Source organism: Macaca thibetana, chromosome 2 (genome assembly GCF_024542745.1).
Source record: "Macaca thibetana thibetana isolate TM-01 chromosome 2, ASM2454274v1, whole genome shotgun sequence".
Taxonomy (NCBI): Eukaryota; Metazoa; Chordata; class Mammalia; order Primates; family Cercopithecidae; genus Macaca; species Macaca thibetana.
In genome coordinates this window covers 151,919,972-151,937,778 of record NC_065579.1, presented here as the reverse complement: position 1 = coordinate 151,937,778, position 17,807 = coordinate 151,919,972, and the positions used below count along the sequence as shown (strand labels likewise).

At 42.6% G+C, this 17,807-nt stretch overlaps 3 protein-coding genes across 3 annotated transcripts in view; 1 reads left to right on the top strand and 2 right to left on the bottom strand.

Annotated features, from left to right (window-relative positions):
* The window catches only part of KPNA1 (karyopherin subunit alpha 1), a 335,799-nt gene that overhangs the window by 172,404 nt on the left and 145,588 nt on the right, over positions 1-17,807 (bottom strand). The window lies entirely within an intron of this gene.
* The window catches only part of MIX23 (mitochondrial matrix import factor 23), a 304,832-nt gene that overhangs the window by 237,680 nt on the left and 49,345 nt on the right, over positions 1-17,807 (bottom strand). The gene's annotated exons all lie outside the window — the stretch shown is intronic.
* PARP15 (poly(ADP-ribose) polymerase family member 15) overlaps positions 1-17,807 on the top strand; it is a 54,980-nt gene that overhangs the window by 21,605 nt on the left and 15,568 nt on the right. The window contains 8 exon segments of the mRNA XM_050781843.1: positions 1,436-1,552; positions 5,995-6,007; positions 6,010-6,230; positions 8,535-8,762; positions 11,282-11,360; positions 12,517-12,666; positions 15,273-15,335; positions 16,939-17,106. Coding sequence (XP_050637800.1) covers positions 1,436-1,552; positions 5,995-6,007; positions 6,010-6,230; positions 8,535-8,762; positions 11,282-11,360; positions 12,517-12,666; positions 15,273-15,335; positions 16,939-17,106 — 1,039 coding nt within the window.

Sequence of the window (17,807 nt, the reverse complement as noted above, 5' to 3'; positions counted from 1 at the left end):
GCCTGGCCAACAATTAAAAAGATAATTTTTTGTATCTTTGCAAAGATACAAAAATTAGCCGGGTGTGGTGGCAGGTGCCTGTAATCCCAGCTACTCGGGAGGTTGAGGCAGGAGAATCGCTTGAACCCGGGAGCAGAGGTTGCAGTGAGCCGAAATCGCGCCATTGCACTCCAGCCTGGGTGATAGTGCGAGACTCTTGTTTCAAAAAGAAAAAAAAAATGCAGAAATTATCTGGGTGTAGTGGTGCATGCCTGTAATCCCAGTTACTTGGGAGGCTGAGGCAGGAGAATCGCTTGAACCCGGGAGGCGGAGGTTGCAGTGAGCTGAGATCGTGCCACTGCACTCCAGCCTGGGTGACAGTGCAAGACTCTGTTTCAAAAAGAAAAGAAAAAAAAAAATACAGAAATTAGCAGGGTGTGGTGGTGCATGCCTGTAATCCCAGTTACTTGGGAGGCTGAGGCAGGAGAATCACTTGAACCTGGGAGGCGGAGGTTGCAGTGAGCCTAGATCACGCCACTGTACTCCAGCCTGGGTGACAGAACAACACTCCGTCTCAGAACAAAAAAAGAAAGAAAGTAAAGGAAACCGATGGGGCACATCATCAAATCAGCTCCCACTTAATCCCACTAGGGAAACTCACAGTGAATCTCTCTGGGAGGCAAGGTTGCTGCTATATATTTATACCAGCTCCTGTCCACAACTGGATGAGGGCTGGTGGTGGGGGATTGTGGAGGGGGGTTCAATATACCTGCACTTCCTCTCTGCTACACCAGCAAGCCAAATGAGGTCTGTCACTAAAGAAAGTCCCCAGGCAAGAAATACAGTTGGAAATATATCCAGGGTGCATTTAAACAGTAAAGGCTGGGGAATACAGACAGGGTTGGCTATGCTAGGATTCTTAGGGGGATAAGTAAAAAAGCTCACTGGCATTTGGGATATTAAATACAATTGATGTTCAAACATTATAATAATAAACTATCTGCTTTTAAATCCCAGAGCCGAGTTATGAGTTTAGAGAATTCTGTGAAATGTAATAGTTATTTTCCGTACGAACACCTATAAGGAAAGTTTATTTATTTATTTTTCATTTTTTTGAGACAGGTCCTCACTTTATTACCCAGGCTGGAATGCAGTGGTGCCATAATGGCTTACCGCCACCTTGATCTCCTGGGCTCAAGCAATCCTCCTATCTCAGCCTCCTGAGTAGTGGGGACTACAGGCACATGCCACTGAGCCTGGCTAATTTTTTAAATTTATTTTTTGTAGAGATAGGGTCTCAATATGTTGCCCAGGCTGTTCTTGAACTCCTGGGCTCAAGTGATTCTCCCACCTAGTCTTCCAAAGTGCTGGGATTACAGACCTGAGCCACTGCACCTGGCCTAAGGGAAGTCTTGAAATTGGCATTGCTGGTAATGCTTTACTGTTTTCTCCACAGTCCAGAGACGAGTTCAGCAAGAAAGATTGCCTTTCAATCAGGAATGTTGTAGCTTCAATCCAAACCAAAGAAGGTCTGAATCTCAAGTTGATAAGTGGAGATGTTCTATATATCTGGGTAGGTGATGCCATTTAATAAATCTACCAAGGAACAATGGGATCTAATTAACTTGTTCTGTGACTTGTTCCATGATTTAACTTGTTCTTTGTCTTAATCAAAGATTAAAGATATCAAAGATAAATTTGAGAAGTTAAACCCACTTAAAGTTTATGCAGAAATACACTTACCATCCCCTATATTCTTCCACATGTACTCATGTGGAGGGGTTCAAGTTTAACCACAAACAAGAGTTTGCAGATCCATCTCTTATTTCTCTGTAACTGATCTTGACTTACTCTCAACCCAGTTCTATTTTTCTCTCCTGCGCCAGTCAGCATTATTGAGGAAGATATGTGTACACCACAGTATAGAATCACCCTTCACAAACACACCTTTGCTTCTGCCTGAGCACTTTGCAGAAGCATGGGAAGAACGAGGAGGGATAAAGGTTACCAGAAGAGGTGCTAAATCCTCACCCTGGCTGCTGCCTATCCCTCCTCTCCTACTGCTTCCTCTTCCTTGGAATCACCAATTAACAGAAGATTCAGGCCCTATAATCCTCCTATAGTTGACATCCATCATGCTCAATCCTGGCTGCAGATCATAATCATCTGGGGGACCTTTTAAAAATACAGACTCCCAGGCCTCACCCCTAGAGATCCTGACTTTAATTGGTCAGGGATGTGGTGTAGGTGACAATAGTTTTTGAAAGCATTCCAAGTGATTATCTTATGCAGCTAGGGCTGAGAATCACTGGTCCAGATGCTTCTTAGAATTCTATAGCCCCACCATTTGGACACCTGATGTTTACCTTCAGATGGCAGACATGCAGGACTAACAGAAAGAGAACTCTGCTGAGAAACTGGGAGACTCTTCTGGATTAGGAGCCACTGGAAATATTCTTTGCATTTACTGTAGTTAATGGGATGGCAGAGGGGAGGCAACCAGCTGCTTTCTTCATGTTCTCTAGAGTTTTTAGAGTCCTCTGTCACGTGGGTTCAGGACTTTGTCCTCAAATCAGCACGTTTAGAAGTTGCATCTTATCATTTTACACAGAATTGATCTGACTCGCACTAATCAAACTCAAGAGACTTACTTATAAAACTGGAATTGTAATTATTTTGTTTGCAATGAGAAAGATAATTGCCATGGCTACTGGTAATAGTGAGCTGTGAAACTGAGTATTATGAGAGTGATTGGTGAGTAATATGACCAGAAGAACTGGATGATATAAAAGTACAGTAAATTTATTTTTCACTTTAGGCGTAGGCATAGTGTGGTGAGTAAGTAGACGAACTCTAAAGTCCGTTCTGGCAGGGTTCAAATACTGCTCCACCACTCAACAGCCACTGATTTTGGTCAATATCCATCTTATGTCTCAGAGTTCTTATCTATAAATATGGATGATGATAATATGAAGGTTGTTATGAGGCTTAAAATGAAATAACTCATATAAAGCACTTATCCCCTGCCTTGCACGTAGAAAGGACTCAAAAAAATGATAGCTATTATCATTATCCCCTTATGATGGTCCACTTTATACTTTACCTTACTCAATTAGTACTACAACCTAATTAAGATATATATGACTTGCCCACATTTTATAGATAAAGAAACCAAGGTCTTTTCACTATGCAGTCCACCGAGTTGATTATAAATTTCATGTCAACTCATATTGGGATTTACCATTCTTACCATTGGGTGGTGCTGTATAAACTTTGGAATTCACTTTTATCTTTCGTCTCTGAATTCTTTCTCCTATCCAGTTAGTTTCCAAACCCTAATAAGCCCTCTTTCAAAATATCTCATGTACATGCCTTTCCTTTTCATTGCTATTGTCTACAATACACATTTCAGTACACACCATTCCCAACCCCCAATCACGCCTCAGTACTACCCTGACCTCCTTGTCACTCTTTAATCTGTCCTCCACATTGCTGTTTGATATATATTCCAAAAACATGATTTTAGCAGGTACTTCTCTGCACATACATCTTTGGTGTCTTCCTTCTACCTATAGGGCAAAGTCCAAAAAAGTGTGACTTTCCAAGTATTCCATCGTCTGGCCCTAAATCTCTTCCCAGCCCCTCTTCTCACTATTGAACCTCTGCTTCAGCTAAATTTGAACTACTTTCTGATCTTTCACAATCCTATGCTTTCTTTTTTTCTTTTTCTTTTCTTTTCTTTTCTTTTTTTTTTTTTTTGAGACTGAGTCTCGCTCTGTCGCCCAGGCTGGAGTACAGTGGTGTGATCTCGGCTCACTAAAACCTCCGCCTCCTGGGTTCAAGTGATTCTCCTGCCTCAGCCTCCCAAGCAGCTGGGATTACAGGCACCCACCACCACGCCCAGCTAATTTGTGTATTTTTAGTGGAGACCAGGTTTTGCCATGTTGGCCAGACTGGTCTCGAACTCCTGACTTCATGTGATCTGCCTGCCTTGGCCTCCCAAAGTGCCGGGATGACAGGTGTGAGCCACCACACCCGGTCACAGTCCTATTCCACACACCTTGAATGCCTTGCTGCCTTCTTTCTACCTGACCCAGTTACAGCCATTCTTCAAGGCCTATCTCAAATTCTTATCCCCTTTAAAAGGTCTTCACTCACTATTCCAATCTAAATATTTTCCTATCTTTTTTGAAATTCTATACCAACTAATATTTGTATATTTAACTATGTCTTTTGATTATTTTGAATTGATTTAAACGTTATGACAAGGTTACTTTTTCCATTGTTCGTTTTTTCCAGATAGAGTCTGGCCTTGTCACCTAGGCTGGAGTGCAGTGGCGCAGTCACGGTTCACTGCAGTCTCAATGTCCTAGGCTCAAGCAATCCTCCCACCTCAGTTTTCCAAGTAGCTGGGAATACAGGCCACTAGCTAATTTTCCTCTTTTTTTAATTGTAGAGACAAGGTCTCACTGTGTTGCTCAGGCTGGTCTTGACCTCCTGGGTTCAAGCAATCCTCCTGCCTCGTCCTCCCAAAATGCTGGGATTACAGGCGTCAACCACTACGCCTGGCCTATTTTTTTTACATGTTAATATATTGCTTCCCCAAACTGTGTAGGAATCAGTAAACAGAGAGTGAAACTGCAAGTGGGAGTGAGGAGAACATGGGCTAGATCAATTTTGTTTCGTTTTGTTTTGTTTCTTGGATGGCTTGCTCATTCTTGTCTCTGCAGGGGGCTTCTCGGATCTTGACATTGGTTTATGCTAACTTCATATAATAGCTCATATGCTAACTAACATTATATAAGTGGACCCAAGAAAGCTAATTATTAAGTTGAGAAATATAACCTATTATATGTCTCAGAGACATAGACATCTTTTAATTTACCATGAAGAAGAGTCCCCAAAGAACCAGGACAACCAAAATCCACATGATCAGGCTGGGCTCACTCCAGTAATCCCAACGCTTTGGGAGGCCAAGGTGGGCAGGTCACTTGAGGTCAGGAGTTCAAGACCAGCCTGGCCAACATGGCGAAACCCCATCTCTACTAATAATACAAATATCAGCCAGGCATGCTGGCACATGCCTGTAATTCCCGCTACTTGGGAGGCTGAGGCACGAGAATTGCTTGAACCTGGGAGGTAGAGGCTGCAGTGAGCCAAGATCATGCCACTGCACTCCAGCCTGGGGAACAGATCGAAACTGTGTCTCAAAAAAGTAAATAAATAAACAAATAAAAATTAAAATTAAAAAAAAGCCACATCATGAGGGTGTTTGTCTCCTCCTACTCCCAAATTACCAGGGAATCAGAAGGTTTCTGGTGAACACAAAATCTGACTAATAGGAGTTACGGGCTGAATATGTAACATCTCATGGCATTAGGCTATGACCCTCATTTCACCAAATGAACAGCCTTGGCATTGACATTGGAGAACTTGATATCCCTGGACAGGCTAGAATGGATACTGCCTACCCTCACCTTAGTGATTTTCCTTTGCCAAGGCCTTCAGGGTCGACCATACCCTCCTTCACATCGACCTAGTCTTTCTTTTGGTATATTGTTAAATTCAAAATAAATATTCTCAGTTCCTGCCAGCCTAAGAGCAATTCTTTCTCCCTTCCCGTCTCTCTGTCTCAATCTTTCTGTGTTTTTGTTTCTCTCTGTCTCTGTCTCTGTTTTTCACTTTCACTTTTCTTCTTTCTCCATTTCTCTCTCTCAGTCTTTGACTCTCTGCCTCTGGTCTCTGACTCATTTTCATAGCTCTACTCTGACTCATTATGTTTGATTTCACAGCAGTGGTAAATGTATTTCCTTAATGTCTAAGTTTTAGAAATGACCTCATCATGGTGTTTCAGTGCTAACAATAGACTGTAAGCTCCTCGAGGGTGGGGATGACATGTTAGTATGACAGGCAAAACATATCCGTACATTAGCCCATAATACTCAGTAAATTTACAGGTGCTCAGTCATTATGTATTATTGACTCAGTCTCTTAACTGTTGCTATTTTCGTTAAGGCTGATGTCATTGTCAAACTGTTCCCATGAATCTTCAGCTTGGAGGAGGATCACTATCTCGGGCATTTTTGCAGAAAGCTGGTCCCATGCTCCAGAAAGAGTTAGATGACAGCAGGCGGGAAACAGAGGAAAAAGTGGGTAACGTATTCATGACAAGTGGCTGCAATCTGGTCTGCAAAGCTGTGCTCCATGCCGTGGCTCCAGATTGGAATAATGGAGCGGGGACTTCTTGGCAGGTAGGGAACGCTCTTAATTCTCCACCTCACTTGGTAGCTTTGGGAATCTTCTTCTGGTGTGGTGTAGATCTGTGCTGAAGGGAGGCAATTTTGCCCTACAGAGGACAGTTGGGTTGTTACAACTGCTACTGGCATCTAGTGAGTAGAAGCGAGGGATGCTGCCAAATATCCTATGATGCACACACCAGTCCCCACAACAATGAAGTGTCTGCCCTAGGCTGTGAAACCCTGTATTGATTGAACCCTGTGTGTCTATTGCAATCTTTATTACATTCCATGGAGAATCCATCACAACTACCAGTTATTTCCGAGTAATTGACCCTTGGAAGTAGCAACAGTCACTGGGATTCTACAGGAGGGGTGTCTAAGATGTAATGTAATAATCTTTCAGTATAGCAAAGAGGTGTGCCCAGCACTGTGGTGAAGAATAAAAGAGTCAGTGCCCTTTCGATAACATCATTCCCACCTCCACTCCCACTTTAATTTCCCAACTTTTTTTCAGAATATAAAAAAGTAATACAATTACATTGTGGAAAATATAGAAAAGTACAAAAAGACAATAAAAATAATAATCCAACCATCAAGAGATAACTGTTTTCTTCTTCTTTTTGAGACAGAGTTTTGCTCTGTCACCCAGGCTGGAGTGCAGTGGCGCCATCTCGCTCATTGCAACTTCCGCTCTGCCTCCTGGGTTCAAGTGATTCTCCTGCTTCAGCCTCCTGAGTAGCTGGGATTACAGGCACCCACCACCAGGCCTAGCTAATTTTTGTATTTTTAGTAGAGACGGGGTTTCACCATGTTAGCCAGGCTGGTCTCAAACTCCTGACCTCAAGTGATCCACCCGCCTCGACCTCCCAAAGTGCCAGGATTACAGGCATGAGCTACTACTGTGCCTGGCCTTAAGAGGTAACTTTAGTTAACATTTTACTGTATTTCCTTCAAGTCAACTTTATGACTTTATGCATATTTATTTATTTATTTTTTGAGATGGAGTTTTGCTCTTGTTGCCCAGGCTGGAGTGCAATGGCACGATCTTGGTTCACTGCAGCCTCTGCCTCCCGGGTTCTTGCAATTCTCCTGCCTCAGCCTCCCAAGTAGCTAGGATTATAGGCATGCGCCCCTACACCTGGCTAATTTTGTATTTGTAGTAGAGATGGGGTTTCTCCATGTTGGTCAGGCTGGTCTTGAACTCCTGACCTCAGGTGATCTGCCTGCTTCATCCTCCCAAAGTGTTGGGATTACAGGCGTGAGCCACTGCAACTGGACAGCATATTTATTTCTTAGTTGAGATTCTCTCTCTCTCTCTTTTTTTGTTTTTTAATTGAAACAGGGTCTCTCTCTGTCGCCCAGGCTGGAGTGCAGTGGCGCAATCTTACCTCACTGCAACCTCTGCCTCCTGGGCTCAGGTGATCCTCCTACCTCAGCCTCCCCAGTAGCTGGGACAACAGGCACACATCACCATCCCTGGCTAATTTTTGTGTTTTTGTAAAGATGGGGTTTCACCATGTTGCCCAGGCTGGTCTTGAACTCAAGGGCTCAAGCTATCTGCCCACCACAGCCCCCCAAAGTGTTGGGATTATAGGTGTGAACCACCGTGTTAGGCCCAATATTATCTTTTTTTTCTTCTTCTTTTGGCCCAATATTCTCTTTAAACATTTTTAAATACCGTTTTTTGTTTTTGTTTTTGAGACGGAGTCTTGCTCTGTCACCCAGGCTGGAGCTGGAGTACAGTGGCATGATCTTGGCTCACTGCCAGCTCTGCCTGCCAGGTTCACGCCATTCTCCTGCCTCAGCCTCCCAAGTAACTGGGACTACAGGCACATGCCACCAAGCCTGGCTAATTTAGTTTTTGTATTTTTAGTAGAGATGGGGTTTCACCATGTTAGCGAGGATGGTCTCGATCTCCTGACCTTGTGATCTGCCTGCCTCAGCCTCCCAAAGTGCTGGGAGTCACTGCGCCCGCCACCGCACCCGGCCAATACAGTTTTTTTTTTTTTTTTTTTTTTTAAAAACTTAACATAAATACTGCATGTTGTTAAAGATTCTTCATAAACACCACTTTTAGTTGCATTGAGGTACCATTTTTATGCAGCCATTCCCACACTGTGGACCCGCCTCTCCTGAATGAGTGTGACTCTCTCTGGAAAGTACTCTGCCCTGTTTTTGTTTCCTCTTTCTGACTTCTCAGGCCCTGATTAAGCCAACAATAGCAAAGAGGTCCTTGTCAGAGTTACTGGGACCACAACTCTTTGTTTTCCACCAACTTAAGCCCTAACTTATGTAAATGTACTTTGCACATTTCAGATCATGGCAAATATAGTCAAGAAATGTTTGACAACTGTAGAAGTGCTATCTTTCTCATCAATCACATTTCCCATGATTGGAACAGGAAATTTGCGGTTTCCCAAAGCTGTTTTTGCTAAACTAATCCTTTCAGAAGTGTTCGAATACAGTAGCAGTGCAAGGCCGATAACTAAACCTTTACAAGAAGTCCACTTTCTGGTATATACAAATGACAATGAAGGCCGTCAGGTATGTTTACATATCCTATCTGCTTAATTCTGGCAAGTGAACCCAAGAGCATTCAGATGTTTTTATAGATCTAGGAATAACTGTGTTTTCTACTCCTGTGCCCATAAGTGATAGTTGCTAATGGGAGGTTGCCATATGACTTAACTATGAGCCAACACTGATAACTCATGTTCCTAGACAGTTCATCAACAGACAAGCTAATCGATAATAAATACATTCTTAGAAAGAAGTGGAAAGTTATTGGCATAAAAACGGCCTTGACATTTTAACACTGACTATATGAAAGCTAAGTCATGGCTTTATCTATGGGGAAAGGGCAGAATAAGAGAAGCCTCAAAGATTTAGTTATTTGGATAGAATAGACCAGTCTATACAAGTCTGTGAGTGTCTACGAACTAGAAATAGCAGCACCATATTCAGCAGTGGAGAAGCAGTCAAAGCACACTAAGTAGTTCCCACTGACATTAGAAGAATGGTATACCTAGGTTTAATCTCAGTTTTGCCATTTAAAAGTTGGGTGACATACCTCTCTGAATCTCAGCTTTTTTTTTTTTTTTTTCCAGACAGAGCCTTGCTCTGTTACCCAGGCTGGAGTGCAGTGGCACCATCTCGGCTCACTGCAGCCTCCGCCTCCTGGACTCAAGCAATCCTCCCATCTCAGCCTCCCTCGTAGCTGGGATTACAGGCATGTGCTACCACGCTTGGCTAATTTTTGTATTATTAGTAGAGACAGAGTTTCTCCATGTTGGCCAGGCTGGTCCTGACCTCAGGTGATCCACCCACCTTGGCCTCCTGAAGTGCTGGGATTACAGGCGTGAGCCACCGCGCCCAGCCTGAATCTCAGTTTTATCAAGTGTAAGATGAGTGTGATAATAACACCTTTCGGAGTTGTTCTAACTATTAAAAGGGGTGTATTTGAAGTGTTTTGCATGATATCTAGCACATAGAAAACCCCCAAAACTGGTTGTAGTCATTACCTGACTTTAAGGACTGACAGGAAATTGCTACAACTTACTAACATCACCACTTAAACAGGATCAAAGATAATTTTGTTTTTTAAGTTCTTAGTTATTCTTACCCATTCTGGATGGAAGTGTGGTCTTTCCAGAGATGTTTCCCAAAATTCCCCAGAAACACTCCAAAGTATTGCATGATGTAGTTTGTAAGTAAATTTATCCATCGGAAATAATAATAACAGTTTAAAAAATAACATTTAGCCCCAAAGGTTCTTAGTTTTCTTTCCCCCAGTAAATATAAAATATCCAGAGACATATTTTCTTGCTCAAAGATAAACTAGGGTAAATTATTATTAGCAAAATATTCATGATATATGTGTCCTTGTTGAGTTCATAATAACATCTGCCCTTTACTGGGGTGACATCTCCAGTAGCAATCTGGAAAGTAACTGCCCCAAATTTCATTGTTAACCAAGAATTAGAAACATGGACTGGTACAGGCTCACGCCTGTAGTCCCGTCCCAGCACTTTGGGAGGCTGAGGCAGGGGGATTGCTTGAGCCCAGGAGTTCAAAACCAGCCTGGGCAACATGGCAAAACCTCATCTCTGCCAAAAATACAAAACATTAGCCAGGCATGGTGGTGCACATCTGTAGTCCTAGCTACTTGGGAGGCTGAGGTGGGAGGATCAGTTGAGTCCAGGGAGTTGAGGCTGCAGTGAGCCAAGATCATGCCACTGTAGTCCAGCCTGGGCAACAGAATGAGACCCTGTCCAAAAAGAAAAAGAAAAGAGAAAGAAAGAAAGAAAGAGAGAGAGAGACAGAGAGAGAGAAAGAAAAAGAAAAGAAAGAAAGAAAAGAGAAAGAAAGAGAAAAAAAGTAGAAAGAGTCCCAAAGATACCTGAAAAGAAAGAAAATGGATGAATACAACCCCAGTGAAACTTTATAACTCTACTCTGTCACCCATTGCTCAGTTTTATCACTCACACGACCCAAATGCCTTTTTGTTTTTTCATTTCTAAACAAAACTTCAATGTCTGAGGTTTTCTACTGTGAATTTTCATGTTTTCATTCAGGAGGCTTTGGCTGGACATAAGAGATGAAGCATACTGTATGTGTTTGTTGTTAATCACCCCCAGAATGTACCTAACAGCCAGAGATGCCAAGGAACGTTGTTGCCCTGACCCCGCTCACCTACAAATGCTCTACACTGCCCTCAGCACATTGGATGTAGGAGATTAGAATTATGGAGTTTCAAAAGAGGAGGGATAACTGATAGTGGTCACAAAAAAGGCATGTGACTTCCTGCAGAGCCAGAGTCAGCACCCCTGCTGACATACTTGCCTGGACAGTGTTAGATTACTCCCAGGGTAAAGTAAATCAGCACTGCTATTTGCTGAGAAAATTCCTAGGTTGAGCTGCAGTCCTTTAAGAAGTCTCTGAAGGAAGAGGAAATCTTTTGAGAACTATTGTCATCAACTCTTTGATATTGGATGATCAATGCTCCAAAGAATTGGATTAATATTTTTACACAACATTGTTGTGGTAACTATTTCTATTTCCAGGCATTTTTAGATGAATTCACTAAATGGTCAAGAATAAATCCCGACAAGGCCAAGATTCCCACAGCTGGAGATACCCAAGGTCTGGTAAAGTCATTCTGCTAAGGAAATATTTCCTTTTGCTGAGCAACTCTTCAGTGGTAGTTGAAGTCCAATAGAAGGAGGCAAAGCTAATTCACATGAAGAACAAATCTGTGATAGAGGAGGTGTTACAGCATGTCCTATTGTCTGGGCACACAAAGAAGCAATCGCATATTAACATGAACCAAATCAATGGTAATGAAACCAGTTTCTAAGAAATGGTAATAAAAAATAACGAAACTGTGCCTGGCACACTATACTTTACTGATTCCTGTCTTATATAGTATATTATTTAACATGTACAATGGCCCCATGGCAGGTGGTTCTGTTGCCACTCTATAAATGTCAAAAGGTAGATCTAAAGGGTTTAAGGGATGAGCTGAAGTGGCATATCTAAGTTGTAAGCCTCAGAGTGTGGAGTGGAGAGTAATATGTCAACAGGTTAAACATAACTTCCTCTGAGCAGTCTTTTTTTTTTTTTTTTTTTTTTGAGATGGAGTCTTGCTCTGTCACCCAGGATGGAGTGCAGTGGCGCGATCTCTGCTCACTACAACCTCTGCCTCCTCGGTTCAAGCCATCCTCTTGCTTCAGTCTCCCGAGTAGCTGGGATGACAGGTGTGCACCACCACACCCAGTTAATTTTTCTGTATTTTTAATAGACACACAGTTTCACCACATTGGCCAGGCTGGTCTCGAACTCCTGACCTCAAGTGATCCTCCCACCTCAACCTCCCAAAGTGCTGGGATTTCAGAGTAACCTTTATATTGCTACACCTGTGGTAATAAAAGACCCTCCTAGGAGTGTTGTCTGCAAGAAAGGACAGTGCCCTTTTCACACTGCCTTTTTTTCCTCACTCCTCTCTCTTGACACCACAGCAGCTCTTGCCAGTAGACAGACTGGCACAATCAGATATTTCTGCCTCATCCTATGTAACTCAGAAAATGTAGATATGCTTACTGTCACAAAGCATTATTTTCTAATTTCCTTTAAAAAGAAAACCTAGCTGTTTAAGAGGCCAGGAGATACGGTAATATTTGGGTTTATGTTGGCGGAAAAGAAAGAGGGCCAGGCTGGGAAGAGAATAGGGCCCCAAGATGAGTGCTCTTCCTCCGGAAGCTGAGCCAGCCCATTCTTTACCTATTTCCTTTCTTTTCAGGTGTGGTTGGGACTGTCTCTAAGCCTTATTTCACAGCATATGAAATGAAAATTGGTGCAATTACTTTTCAGGTTGCTACTGGAGATATAACCACTGAACAGGTAGATGTTATTGTAAACTCAACAACAAGGACATTTAATCTGAAATCAGGTACTTTATTTAAGCAATACATTGTAATTATTAGTATGACTAATTTCTGGAAGGGAAATTGTGGCTAATATTTGCCCTGAGTAGACAGAGAGTGTTGTAGAAAATATGTAGTCCCTGAACTCAGGAAGATGTGGGTTGAATCCCAGCTACGTCACTTACCAATGTATAGCTGTGGACAAGTCACTTAACCTCTCTGAGTGTCAGTTTCTTTGCCTGTCAAATGCCTATTTCCCAGGAGAGGATGAGATGGGGTGTCAACTGATATAAAGGTGGAGTGTAACTGACGCATGGTACTTAGTGTCAGCTCTGGACTGTTGAATTTCCACATGTATAGTTTAGTACCTCCAAATTCCTCTATTTTTATTTTCCTTTTTATGCAACCCAGTTGGCATTCACAACTCACCTCCCATAGTTCTTCTCTTCTCTACATTACACTGACCCAGAAATGAAACGCAAACCTTTTTCTTTATTTTCCCTGAAATGTCTGACCACTCCCATCATAGTAACACATTCAGGCATGCCCTCCCCTCATATGTCTATTAATTTATAACGTATACACATACACTCTTAACCTTTTTGGGTTTTTTGAGGTGGAGTCTGATTCTGTCGCCTAGGCTGGAATGAAGTGGTGTGATCTTGGCTCACTGCCACCTCTGCCTCCCGAGTTCAAGTGATTCTCATGCCTTAGCCTCCTGAGTAGCTGGGACTACAGGCATGCGCCACCACCTAATTTTTGTTGTTGTTGTTGTTGTTAGAGATGGGGTTTCACTATGTTGGCCAGGCTGGTCTCGAACTCCTGACCTCAGGTGATCTGCCTGCCTTGGCCTCCCAAAGTGCTGGGATTATAGGCATGAGCCACCGTACCTAGCCCTCTTAAATTTTTGTATATTATAAAACGTTGACTTTTAAGTTAAAAGGGTAAGATAAAACATAAATAGAAGTAGAATTTAAATATTTTCCAAGTTGAAAAATATTATGGAACTTACCATGCAGAAGTGAATCTGTAGAATATCCATTTAATTCATTGGTCATTCCATTTTTCAGTCATTTAAAATGTAGACATAAATAACATTTGGTTATTTGAAACACGCTAAATTGAACCTATGCATTTATCCCCGTCCCCTTTTGGATTCCATTAATACAACTGTAAAGGAATGAAAAGGATATAAACACACAAGAAAAAAGAACATTGGAAGGAAAACAACTATGAACAGAAGATAACAAATTTTTAGATGATGGGGAGCTGCTAGCCAAAAGTGGTAACTGCCATGGAGTAGAGAAAATTTAGTACCTGCAGGAGAGAAGAGTAGCCCCAGAGAAACAGGAATTGGAGGCTGCTGGTATCTGGGAAGGCAGGGGGCAAGTACAGAGATAAAAACAAGGTTGAATGAAATTCAAGATCAGTAGCAATTAGACTACTTGATTGGATCCCCCATCCTATACAGCAGTAACTTTCCTTGCTCTTCCCTGGCCAGAGATGGGAGGTTTATTCTCTAGAGAAACAGAACCAGAGGGATTTTGGACTTAGGGCACCAGGCATAGGTGAGATGAGGAGCTAGACTGAAAACTGTTTAAGAGAACATCTGTGTACCAAACATTGAGTGCCCAGCCCCTCTCCCTGCGTGGATCCCAGAGCAGCAGACAGCAGGTGCTGCCTGCTTGCCTTACACTGAAGCCCACTGGTCAACACGCCTTCTTGAGTAGAACTTCTAAGCTCACTCTTAAATAGGAATGGACTGGCGAAAATCACTTGACATTTGAAAAAAGTCTTCACAGCAAAGACAGAGACCAGAACAAACAAGTTGAAAAAAGATTTTTTTAAAAAGACACATTTTATAACACACACACATAATCAAGGATATATAGATATCTTCATAATGATAAAACAACTAACATTCATTCAATATTTTCTGCACGCCAGGTTCTGTGCTAAGCATTTTTCATCCATTACCTCTTTTAATGTACAAATAACCCTGTGAGGGAAGTGCCATATTAGCCTCTGTGTAACAGATGAGGAACTTATTAGTCACATACAAGCTAGTAAATCCTGGAGTCAACTTCAACCCAATTTGTCAAAATGTAAAGTCCATGTTTTTAACCACTGAACCCAGCTGTCATTAGACTTGACCAAAGTGGTGAAGCTACAACCTTGACTGGAAGATTCACTGGACTGAAACCATCTGTCTAACTGAATGGGGCAGGGAATCAAATAACTTAGTAAAGTGCTTGATTTTATTACAGTTTTGAGATCCATGCTTCTCATTAGTATCAGAACTTTTATTTTTATATTTTCATTCATTTTTACAAAATAATAAGGGTAGAATGCAAAAAATTTCAAATAACTGCAAAAAGAGTCCTGTATAAATAGAGAAGGTAAAGTTGCAGATGCCAGTCTTTCAGATCCTGGGCACTTCCATGGCACTGAGATCAGACTGTTCATCAGCCACTGGATGGAGGTTGCTATAGAAACAGCAGTTGGTTGGGCATGGGGGTGGTCAGTGGATTATGCACAAAAGGGTGAGTTGAGCAGAAGTCTAATGTACAAAAGCTATAACCACTTATTGAATTCTAACTGATGCCTTTTACCATTAACATGTCTTATTTAGGTGTGTCAAAAGCTATTTTAGAAGGTGCTGGACAAGCTGTGGAAAATGAATGTGCTGTACTAGGTATGGGCACATGTTACTTTTGACTACAAACTTGAAAATCAGAGGGCTGAGATTACAATGAGAGGATGTACAGGAGGACTGGGGGTGGAGTAAGTAGCGAGCAAAACTTTGAAAGAAGGTTGGTTCACTGGAAGAGCAGGCACAGGTGGTGGGACTTGGAGGCTATGGGGGAGAGGTTCTTTATCCCACCATCTCATCTGCCTCTTACTTCCTGAGTAGTAAAAAGAACCCAGGCCTGGGTCCTAATAATCCAGGCTCTGCCATTTACTGAGCGATCCTAGGCACGTCATCTAACTACTAAGAGCTTTGCTTCTCTCATCAGTAGGAAAGTTCTACTAATAAGTAGTGTGGGAAAGCTGTGCCACAGGTGGTTTTGAGGATCAGAAGGAACAATTAATGTGAAAAGTTCTGTAAACTGTAAAGTGCTGTACAAACTTTCCCCAACCTTGTTCTACTTCTTCCAACACAACTGCATATAACCAACTTCTAATCCTTTTATGAATGAGTGTGGACTTTGAGTGGGGAACCTAAGGTAGTGATTATAAACTATTTGTCCTTTAAAATACCCCTTGCAGAGTAGGGTAGACAGTCAGCTGTGAATGTGCTTTCAAGAAGTCATAGTGCACCATGTTTGACAATGTATTCCCGCAACTGACCTGCTACAGTGCCTGAAACTCCTATCTTAGTAGCTCTCCTCTGATTAAGAAATTTCTCTGGAGTGAATAAAGCTCTGGAGTGAGAGCAGAGGAAGATAATATTTGATCACTAACATGAGGAGTTAGCAGGAGTTGGAGCACTGGGAGAGCTCGCTGTGCCTGGGAGGCAGGAGCAGAGGATGAAAGTAGGCTGCACAACCTGGAAAAGCCTGACGAGGCTGCCTGGGAGGGAGGTGAGAAGGACACCCGAGGGGCCCTAGGGAGTGCCTGGGCATGGGTGCTCCTCAGGAGGGCAGGATGGGATGGGCAGGGATCCACTCTTCTCCTCCTTCCTTTTGCCGGCCCCAGCCTTACTCAGAGCAGTCTGAACCAAAGAAGCAATGCCTTAAAATGGCCCTGGTCATTTCCTTGTGCTCAAGAGCTCTAGAGTCCTGAGCGAAGGAGAAGTTTTCATCCTTTTACACCTCCGTGCCACAGAGTTCGTTGCTTTTACCTCCTTCAAAAATTAACGTGGCTGAATGAGCCACGTTATTTTTTGCTCTTCTGGGACAGCAGAGTGGGGGTTTAGAGCTCTGGAGACTGGCTGCTTGGGTTCAAGTCCCAGGCAATCTTTGGCTACTGACCTTACCTCTCTCTGTGGCTGTTTCATGTGTGAATGGGAAAACAGTACCTGCTTCACTGGCTTGTTTTGAGGATTGAGCAGATTAATGCAGATAAAGTGCTTTTGAACAGCACCCCAAATACTCAACAGTGTATTTGTTGAGCTCGAGAATTCTGATTGTAAAGAAAATGTGGCTGTCACAGTCCAGTGAATGAAACCAACAGGCTTGAGGGAGGCTGGGTTTCACAGCCTTCACTAATGTCAGCTATGTTCATTTCTCAAAAACCAAAGTGTTGCCTCCAGTAACTAATGGGCTGCATGTTTGTTTTTCTTCCCTTTTTTTCAGCTGCACAGCCACACGGAGATTTTATAATTACACAAGGTGGACGCTTAAAGTGCAAAATAATAATTCATGTTGTTGGGGAAAATGATGTCAGGAAAACAGTCACCAGTGTTCTAGAAGAGTGTGAACAGAGGAAGTACACATCAGTTTCCCTTCCAGCCATCGGAACAGATTTGCAGCTTATCACTCTATAATAAAATTTGAATGATACAAATTCCTTTAGATTTAGTCTCACTCTTAAGCAGATCAATGCTGAGTCCATCTGAAGGTGGCAACAATGATGTAAATCAGAGAGGGGGCCATCTTTTAGATCCGGAGGGCGCCACCAGCTACTGGGCCCAAGCCTCTTTCCTCCATCTTTCTTCTTTCTTTCTTTATTTTTTCAAGACAGAGTCTCACTCTGTTGCCCAGGCTGGAGTGCAGTGGCATGATCTCAGCTCACTGCAACCTCCTCCTCCCAGGCTCATGCAATCCTCCCACTTCAGCCTCCCAAGTAGCTAGGACCACAGGTGTGCACCACCACACCTGGCAAATATTTGTATTTTTTTATAGAGACAGGGTTTCCCCATGTTGCCCAGGCTGGTCTCAAACTCCTAGGCTCAAGCAATCCGCCTGCCTCAGCCTCCCTAAGTGCTGAGATTACAGGCATGGGCCGCTGAGCCCACCCCTTTCTTGTTTATGTTCCCTAAGTATCTTTCCAAGTTTGGTCCTTAACTTCATAGTTTTCTCACTCTTCATTTTTTCCCCTTGGGGGATTCATTTGCTCTCATATCTGGTAACATTTCTGTACTGACTCTCAAATCAGCATTTCTCATTCTCTCCAGGATCTCCTCTGGGGAAGTTTTCTGTTACTAGAAACTTCATTACATCAG